Source organism: Vigna unguiculata, chromosome 7 (genome assembly GCF_004118075.2).
Source record: "Vigna unguiculata cultivar IT97K-499-35 chromosome 7, ASM411807v1, whole genome shotgun sequence".
NCBI classification, from domain to species: Eukaryota; Viridiplantae; Streptophyta; class Magnoliopsida; order Fabales; family Fabaceae; genus Vigna; species Vigna unguiculata.
Window position 1 is genome coordinate 35,507,979 of NC_040285.1, and position 9,759 is coordinate 35,517,737.

Here is a 9,759-nt window from a genome sequence, read left to right on the forward strand (position 1 = left end):
AAAAATTAAAATTAAAATCATGTTTATAAACACTATTTTAATTGAATGAAGTATTATTTTCAAACATGATTTATTTAATTTTTTTTATTTTATTCACTTTGGTAATTTCAAACAAATTACACGATATTGGTAAACAAAAATAGTGAGAATGTTCCCTAACTTTTATGGATTTTATTTCAAATTTATCATTACAGGTATCTAGCTAGCTAGGTAACATAACTCAAAATCTGGAACCTGCAAGAAGTTGAGTGAAAACTGAGGGGAATCAGCTTTTTATATAATATATTTTTCCCTTTACTCTATTTCAATTTTCAAGAATTGAAACAGCGTCAAAGCCCAACCCGTCTGAGTTCTCACAAGGTAAAGTCCTCGTGTTATTCTCTTGCGCCTGAAAGCTGATTGTGGTTGTGTTATCACAAAACCACAGGGATTGTGCCTACTTTCAGAATGGAGAAGACAACACTTATGGTTCGATGCCAGAGGATTGGGTGCGACGCCACCTTCTCCGAGGACGACAATCCTGACGGTTCCTGTCGATACCATGATTCGGTACTCTCTCTCTCTCTTTCTCGCATAACCCTCATGTCCAAGTTTCCACCTTTATCACAACCAACATGCACTTTTCCCTTTCACTTAGTATAATTCTGTTCTGTAACTCCCCATCTTTAGTTTTTCACCTAATGCCTAGCCCTAACTTATGTTCTTGCTTCAAGGGCACTTGATTTAATTTCCTAAGCCTTCCTACAATTATTCTACAATTAATTGATCTCCCTGCAAATTGGTTTGCGTTCAACCCTGTTCTTCCGTCTTCTCTTTTGTAATTCGTTATTGCAGTGTATTAAAGATCCTGGTTTCTTTAAGCTTGTGCCTTTTCTTGTGGGATTTGGCTGCGCGAAATGTCGTGTTAGAGCAAATAGTAAGAAATCTGCATCACTGATGATGAAATTAACTCGTGATATTACCTACAGATGGTATCGCCTGATATTGCATGCGCGAGCAGGAGTGCAATAAACTGTGAATTGCTTACTATCTCTACTCGTTTGATTTTCTCTTTAATTGTTGAGAGTTGAGAACTGGAGAGTTGAGAACTGGAGATAGTCCACTTTCACATTTCTTTTCGGAGTGGTTTACTCATATTAGTAAAGTTAAATTCATTCCGTGGAAGCTATTCTATGTAGTGTAGTGATTCAGTTCAGCTCGAGTGGCACATCTATGGTAGTACTTTAGCACTTTGGCCAAGGAACCGTATGGTACTAAAACAATGTTAGAACTGATTGCTTTTACATATCTGAAAGTTAAGAGTGATATAGGTAAATTAATAACTAAGGTAGTCATAATTGAGATCTTACCAAGGGTTTACAAGGTTTGGGAAACAAGTTGGACCGTGCACCTGAGAATCAGCCCCTTCATTACTGGATTGGCTAGAAAGGGAATTCACATTAAAACTTTAGGGGAGAACACCACAATTATGAATTTTTTAGATGTGAGATAATAGCCAATCCTTTATCATTTCGTTCTACTTTTTTTTTTTTCTCAATTAATGATATAATTGATTCTATTTTTCTTTTGACAAATGTTACCCAGAGCTCTTAGGGCTTTGGTTAAGGAATTAAAAGAGATTTTTTTTTTTTTTTAATTAGGATGTGTAGATATGTGCTTCCCTCTGTTCTTTTAATGTGCCTGCATAAGATTTCTAATAGAACTTTTTCCTTTTAATTCCCTAACTAGTGCTCAACACTAATAAGCATGACCCTTCTCCTTATGCGGTGTGTTTTCCATTTTCTTTATCTAATATAGTTTGTTGCAATCATGCTTAATACTTATTTTCTAGGGATTGGTTTTAGTTTTCAACATATCTCTTCATCTTTGGTAGCTAGACCTAGTTTGTCAATAGTGGCATGGTAGTAGCCGAGAGGTTAGCACTCTATATTGAAAGTTACTAAAACTTGTATTTTCTTCCATACTGTTCAGTTCCTATAAGAACTCTTTTGGCTTTTGGTTTGTGTTGTTTCATGAGCTTAGGTAATTTCATTTTAGCTAATGCCATCATTAATGCATACTCATGATTGTGAACTTAGTACAATTTTATGTCCCTCCGTTATATCATTTTGTTGATTTATGATGCGGCATCTGTTTGAGATCTTACTGATTCACTTTCCATCTGGCATGTTTGGGATTTGGATTTTATGCTGCTGGGGCATCTTCCATTGTTCAGGGGGTAAGTCCAATGTCTATAAATCTATTTCTTCACAATGTATTCTTTCTATTATGATTAGTTATCAGTTTATTGTAACTGATTACATTTCTTTTATTTTACAGCCTATATTTCATGATGGAACAAAAGAATGGAGTTGTTGCAAGAAAAGAAGTCATGATTTTAGCTTGTTTTTGGAAATTCCGGGGTGAGAGATCATTATTCAATTTTTTCCCCTTTTCTGTAGTTTCCTGTTTTAGAATACAATGTTTGGTCTGCGGTCAACTGGTCAATTTGAAAGAGTTCAACCTTTTTGGGTAGAATTTATGAATAGGTCGTAGCGGTGACTTTCTGTTATGGAGAAAGTAAAAGAATCGTAGAGAAGTATTGTCAAAATAGTTGATTATTGATGTTTTACTCTAAATTTCATTTATTAGTTCCGCATGGGTTGATTTCATCTTCATATATGGGGAAGTATCATCACGTTACTCCTGTTTCAATGTGCAATGATCTGTATTTAGAATCTCCAATCTTTATTTTACACTGGTATGAGTCCGCTCTTCATTACCAATTCGTGCTTCGAAGTTGCTTTTGGTGGCAGAAAATGCTCACCGAGTAAATATGGTTTCTAAATGTAACATTAATGAAATGGAAATTAGAAGTGAATTCCACCTAGCAGTTATTCTTGTATAAACTTATAAAACATTTTCAATTGAAAATATTTGCTGCTCCTCTAGACAATATCATTATCTCCTGTAGATGATTTTGCTTGTGTTTAATTATATCTCTGTGGGATTCTTTATAGTATTAGATCTTATATAATGTAGTGATCATATGTATGTTGAGTTTGGAAAACATGGTTCATTGGCTTAAATGTGCTAGCAATGAAACAGCGTATTTTTCTTTTACTTGCGGCAATAAAATTAAGTCGGTTTTGTCCATTACTTTACAATTTCTTTGAATATTGGCTGCATATATTGATCAAAGTTTCTCTCTGTGGTCAAGATGTAAGACTGGAAAACATACAGCAGTCAAGCAAGTAATTGCGCCAGTGAAGAAGAACACCACGCCCCCTCCAACTGCTGTTTCTTCAACCAATGCTTCGTCAAAGGACACTTGTTCCAGATGTAGGCAGGGTTTCTTTTGCTCAGACCATGGTATTCACATGCTTTTGCTCATGCCACTGTCTCAAGTCCTTCGATTAGTTGTTTTTCAGCAATCCCCCCATGTCGTGCTTTCAAAAAGCTAATTTTCTTTCTCCTATCCCTCTCTTCTTCATTAGGTTCACAAAGCAAACCAGTTAACGTTGTAGACAAGTCCCCAAATCTTGTTGGAGACGTCTCTGCTGTTAACAATTCAAGTGTTAAGGCTCCAAAACCTAAGAAGATCGTCGATATAAATGAACCCCAAATATGCAAAAATAAAGGATGTGGTCAAACGTTCAAGGAAAAGGATAATCATGACACTGCTTGCAGCTACCATCCCGGCCCTGCTGTTTTTCATGACCGGATGAGAGGGGTCAGTATTAAGTATTCCTCTGAATGTTCTTCGTTTGGTCTCATTTCTATTTAAATCAATGCTTGTACTGTAGTTGAGACATGTTCTATGTGAACTGTATTTATTTTTCCTTTGTCACGCTTTTTTGTAGTGGAAGTGCTGTGATATTCATGTAAAAGAATTTGATGAGTTTATGAACATTCCTCCATGCACAAAGGGATGGCATAGTGCAGATCCAGAGTCCTGATCGCGGAAGACACTGAAGAACCTTTTTTTCCTTACAATAGCTGATACTTTCATTGAGATGGAAAAGGTAATGTTGATTGATGTTTTGATGTCATTGATTAATTATTGGAGAAAAACAGCAGTGTCTACTCTTTTTGCATACCTCTATTCTTAATTTTCTTAGTCAATCCATCTGGATGGTTATTGTGATAGTATACTATGTGAATCTGTTTTCCTGAGTTCTTCGAATGTCGTAATTTGCTTTTGTTGGACTGTGTCGGACTTGGCTAATCTCGAAAGATGTTAAACTATGGTTCCGTTCACAATGGCCTTGTTTATTCAGAGCCAAAATATATGTTTTTCGGCTTAAAACACAGAATTGGGCTATCTTGATGATGTCATTGCTACTTAGCTATCACATTTTCAGGCAGAAGATAACTTACTTTTATGCATGAAATATTTATTTTTAAAACAATGAGAAGAGAAATGTTCATATATTAAAATTAGTTAAGGAAACAAAAGATATAGGACGTGTTGTGTTACTGAAATGGTTGTACTGAAATGGTTGTACGAATGGTATAATTTATTGGGAGTAATAATAAAAAGACGACTTAAATATATCTTGTGGTAAATTTTGATTTTAGTTCTTTTAAAAATAGAAATTTCCTATTATTATGTTCTTTTAAACAACAATGTCACATCTAGGGATGTCAAAAAAATTCGTATCCGTGGATATTTGCCGATAAAACCCGTAACGGGTAGGAAATGAATATTGTAAATGGATACGAGCGGGTAACAGGTACGAGTGTTTTTAATACCCGTATGTTAATGGGATGTGTACAAATATTCGTATTAATTTGTGGATATCTGTATCTGCTATACTCTAATTAAATTAAAAAGAAAAATAAAAAAGTAGGATTAAAATATCAACATATTGATTTTGAATGGGTTATTTTTTTATCAATTAGTTTTTTTTCAAAATTATTTTTTTGTAAACTGTCACACTATTTAAATGAGTTATTTGGACTTTGTTTAAAATTTATGATTATTATGTATTGTATTTTATTTGAATTCACGATTAAAATATGTTAAATATATATTAAATTTTTTGTAAATATCCATGGTACCTGTGGATATTGTGGATATTAAAAAATTATGCGGACACCTGCATAATAGATACCCAAAAGATATGGGTACGGATAAGAGACAAATATTTATTTAGCGAATTAGGTATGGACGGGTTTCTACAGTTTTTACACGTTGACACTCTAGTTACACTTGTGTTTAGTGGGAAAAAAATATGGGTTCTTTATATAAAGTTATTCATCTACTTTTAAAATAAATTTTAATAATGAAAAATAACTACTTTAAAACTTTTCAGAGATTACGAGTAATAATTGGGATCAAAACTAAAATGAACTCATTTTAAAGTGACTAAGTCTTTTATTTTTTAAAGGGGTCTAGAAACCGACACTAAAATATTTTGTATGGATTGAAAGTATAAGTTCAAATAAAAAAAAAAAAGTTGATTATATTTTTAATTCCTGAATTTTGATGTAAAATTAGAATTAGTCCATGTTTGAAACTTTGATATATTTTAGTTAGGGGTGATCATGAATTGAATTTTTAGTGATTCAATCCACATCCATTTTGGATCCAAATAATTGGATTAGATTTTCGATCCAAATCTATTTTTTTAAAAAAAGTAGATTGGATTTTTTAAAAATCCAGATCCAAATATTTGGATCAAGTTTAAATCTAGATCTAAATATTTGGATCAAGTTCAAAATTCAAAATCAATTTTTCATAAAATAAATTCAAATTAAATTTTTTAAAACTTGTGTTCATAAGGTTGACACCATAGAATTTGACAGATTTTTTGTCGGAGCCAAAGAGGCCAAATTTCAGCATAAGATGAACTTGGATGACTTTTGAACGAATTTCGGTCGGAGACGACGTGACCAAAATTGGACCAAGGTCGACTTGACAAAATTTTAGTTGAGATCGACTGGACTGGATTCGACTGAATTTCGGCTAGGACCGATTTTGCCTCATACGACCAAATTTAGCCAAATTTGGGCCAAGGCCTGATCAGTCAAATTTCGGTCACGGTTGACTCCATTAAATTCGTCGGCTGGGACCGACTTGACTCAACATGGCCAATTTTTTATCACAACCGACTAAGTTAAATATAGTCAAATTTTGTTCGAGATTTACTCGATCGAATACGGCTAAATTTGGACTAATGCCGACTCAACCAAATTTTGGTCATGACCAACTCGACTGAATTTGGCCAAATTTAGGTCAGGACCAACTCGCCTAAATATGACCAAATTACGTCGTAATCGACTCTGCCGAATACGACCAAATTCAGGCCAGGACCAACTCAGTCAAATTTTGGTTGAAGTCAACACGATCAAATTTTGACCGAAGCCAACTCGACTTAATTCGACCGAATTTCGGTCGTGGCCAACTCAGTTGAATACGGCTAAATTTCGATCGTGACCGACTCATTTGAATACGACCAAATTTCATCCTAGGTCGTCTCAACCGAATATGACCAAATTTGGACCAGGGCCGACTCGGTCAAATCTCAATCGGGGCCAACTTGATTGAATTCGACCAAATTTTGACTGGAGCCAACTAGGATAAGTACAGCCAAATTTTGGTCGCGGTTGTCTCGGTTGAATACGGCCAAATTTTGTCTAGGTCGACTCAGTCCAATGTAGTCAAATTTGGATCGGGATGAACTCAACTGAATACTTCCAAATTTTGTCCAGGACCAGTTGGGCCAAATTTCGATCGGGACCGACTTGACAGAATTTGGCCTAATTCAGCCAAATTTTGTATAGAGTCATGTCAACTCAATCAAATACGACTAAATTTGGGCTAGTCCGTCTCAACCTTTAGCCTAACCTAACGAAAAATATAAACTAACAATTTAGATTGAATATTTTGGATTATCCATTTTGAAAATCTAGATTTAGAGTATAGATATACAATCCATAAAATATATAAAATTTAGATCAGATTGATATCCAAATCCAATAAAATGGATTGAATTTTTAATAAAATGAATATTAAATGGATTGGATCATAGCAAAATGCAAAAATGGATTGGATCATGAAAATTAGATTTTTTACCCATCCTTAGTTTAAATTTTCAAATCATCCTCTATTTTCTTTCGCTCATTTCAGAGTTCAATAAATATAAATTATTGTTGTTATCCTCATAATTTTTATTTTTTATGTGTTAAATAAACATTAAATATTACTTTTACTCTCATATTTTTATTCTTTCAATTTTATATGTATTTAATCTCTTTTTATTAATATATTTTTTTACAAGAGTATAATTTAAATTTGTTAGTACAAATTTATGGATACATTAACAATTCTTTTATTAAACTTCTAAAATTTTCAATTAAATTGTAAGTTTTAAAGTTTATGAATATAAATTTCAAGGTTTAGTGTTTACGGACGTCTCACGTCTCACGTCGCACGTCTCTCACGTCTCTCACGTCCCATTGCCCACGTCCCACGTCACATGTCTTTCACGTCTCCCATGTCTCACGTGTCACGTCCTACGTTCCACGTCTCACGTCCCACGTCTCACGTTCCACATTCCACGTCCCACGTCCTACGTTCCACGTTCCACGTCTCACGTCTCTCGTTTCACGTCCTATGTCCCACATCCCACGTCCCACGTCCCACGTCTTACGTCCCACGTCGCACGTTTCACGTCCCACGACCCACGTTTCACGTCTCACATCTCATGTCTCACGTCTCACATCCCACGTCTCACGTCTTACGTTTCACGTCTTATGTCTCACGTTTCACATCTCACGTCTCACGTCCCACGTCTCACGTCCTACGTCCCACGTCCCACGTCTCACATTTCACGTCTCACATCTCACGTCTCTCGTCACACGTCCTATGTCCTACGTCCCACGTCTTACGTCTTCAATTTACGTCTTACGTCTCACGTCTTACAACTCTCATCTCTCGTCTCACGTCCCACGTCCCACGTCTCATGTCTTACGTCTCACATCTCACGTCCCACGTCCCATGTCGCACGTCCCACGTCGCACGTCACACGTTTAACGTTCCACGACCCACGTCTCACGTCTCACGTCTCTCGTCTCACGTCTCATGACCCACGTCCCATATCCCACGTCTCACGTCCCATGTCCCACGTCTTATGTCTCGCGTTTCACGTCTCACGTCTTACGTCTCACTCACGTCTCACATCCCACGTTATCTCACGTTTCACGTCCCATGTCATCTTACGTCTCATGTTTCACGTCCCACGTCCTACCTCTCATGTCTCACGTCTCATGTCTCATGTCTCACGTCGCACGTGAAACGTCCCATGTCCCACGTCTCACCTTCCACGTAGCACGTCTCACGTCCCACGTAGCACGTCTCACGTCCACGTCGCACGTATCACATTATTGCACAGAAATTCTTGATTCTTTCGTAAAATAATGATGCTTTGGTTTACTGGTTGCAATATAGTTAAGGTTCTTCATTGCTTTTTATCCTCTTCAGATAATAGCTTCTTATTGATCCAAAGAAGAAAGATAAGGGACATTATTTTACCGGAAATAGGAAAGTTAACCTTACGTAAGAATAGTAATTTGATGTTTTTGCAAATGTCTGTTATCATTACATGGATGATTTTAGAAAAGTGTTTAGATGTTGATAGACAATATTTTTTTATTGATTTTCTGTTCTGACATTTAATATGCAAAGAGATGTGTCACAAAATTCTAATCAAGGGAAGGCAAAAAATCCATTTTTTATAATCCAATATATTTTTTCTATGATCTAATCCATTTAATATCTATTTTATTAAAAATTCAATCCATTTAAAATCCATTTTATTGGATATGGATATCAATTTGATATATATTTTATATATTTTATGAATTGGATATCCATTATCTAAATCTAGATTTTCAAAATGGATAATCCAAAATATCCAATCCAAATTTTCAGTTTATATTTTTGGTTAGGTTAGACTAAAAGTTGAGACTGACTAGTCCAAATTTAGTCGTATTTGATTGAGTTGGCGTGACCCTATACAAAATTTGGCCGAATTCTGTCAAGTCGGTCTCGATCGAAATTTGGCCCAACTGGTCCTGGACAAAATTTGGAAGTATTCAGTTGAGTTTACCCCGACCCAAATTTGACTGCATTGGCCCGAATCGACCTAGGCAAATTTTGACCGTATTCGGCCGAGACAATCGCGACCAAAATTTGGGTATATTCAGCCTAGTTGGCTCCAATCAAAATTTGGTCGAATTCAATCGAGAGTGCCCCAATTGAGATTTAGCCGAGTCGGCCCTGACCCAAATTTAGTCGTATTTGGCTGAGACGGTATAAGGTGAAATTTGGTCTTATTCAAATGAGTCGGTCATGATCGAAATTTGGCTATATTCAACTGAGTCGGCCACGACCAAAATTTTGCCGAATTCAGTCGAGTCGGCTCCGGTCAAAATTCGGTGGTGTTGGACTCGACCAAAATTTGACCGAGTTGAAGTTGGTCCTAGCCTGAATTTGGTCGTATTCGGCAGAGTCGATCGCGGCCGAAATTTAGTCATATTTAGGCGAGTTGGTCCTAACCTAAATTTGGCCAAATTCAGTCGATTTAGTCATGACCAAAATTTGGTCAAGTCGGCACTTGCCCAAATTTAGTCGTATTAGGTCCACTAAGTCCTGAATGAAATTTGACTATATTCCACTTAGTCGACTGTGATCGAAAATTTGTCATTCAGTCAAGTCGATCCCGACCGACGAATTTAGTGGAGTCAACCCTAACCAAAATTTAACTGATCAGG

The 9,759-nt window shown here is 36.0% G+C and overlaps 1 protein-coding gene across 1 annotated transcript; it reads left to right on the top strand.

Moving 5' to 3' along the window:
* The first annotated feature begins 287 nt into the window (after positions 1-287).
* Positions 288-4,188, top strand: LOC114192611 (cysteine and histidine-rich domain-containing protein RAR1). Its single transcript, XM_028082391.1, has 6 exons — positions 288-549; positions 2,216-2,218; positions 2,320-2,402; positions 3,200-3,351; positions 3,477-3,712; positions 3,843-4,188. The coding sequence occupies exons 1-6, from the start codon at positions 448-450 to the stop codon at positions 3,936-3,938; spliced, it is 672 nt and encodes a 223-aa protein (XP_027938192.1). The 5' UTR covers positions 288-447; the 3' UTR covers positions 3,939-4,188.
* The last annotated feature ends 5,571 nt before the right edge of the window (positions 4,189-9,759 follow it).

What these genes read in the sequence shown, in the direction of transcription:
- LOC114192611 (XM_028082391.1), top strand. Translation starts at nt 448, where the DNA reads ATGGAGAAGACAACACTTATGGTTCGATGCCAGAGGATTGGGTGCGAC. An exon ending in TTGTTTTTGGAAATTCCGGG is followed by an intron (nt 2,403 to 3,199) that starts GTGAGAGATCAT and finishes TCTGTGGTCAAG; the next exon opens with ATGTAAGACTGGAAAACATA. An exon ending in TTCATGACCGGATGAGAGGG is followed by an intron (nt 3,713 to 3,842) that starts GTCAGTATTAAG and finishes GCTTTTTTGTAG; the next exon opens with TGGAAGTGCTGTGATATTCA.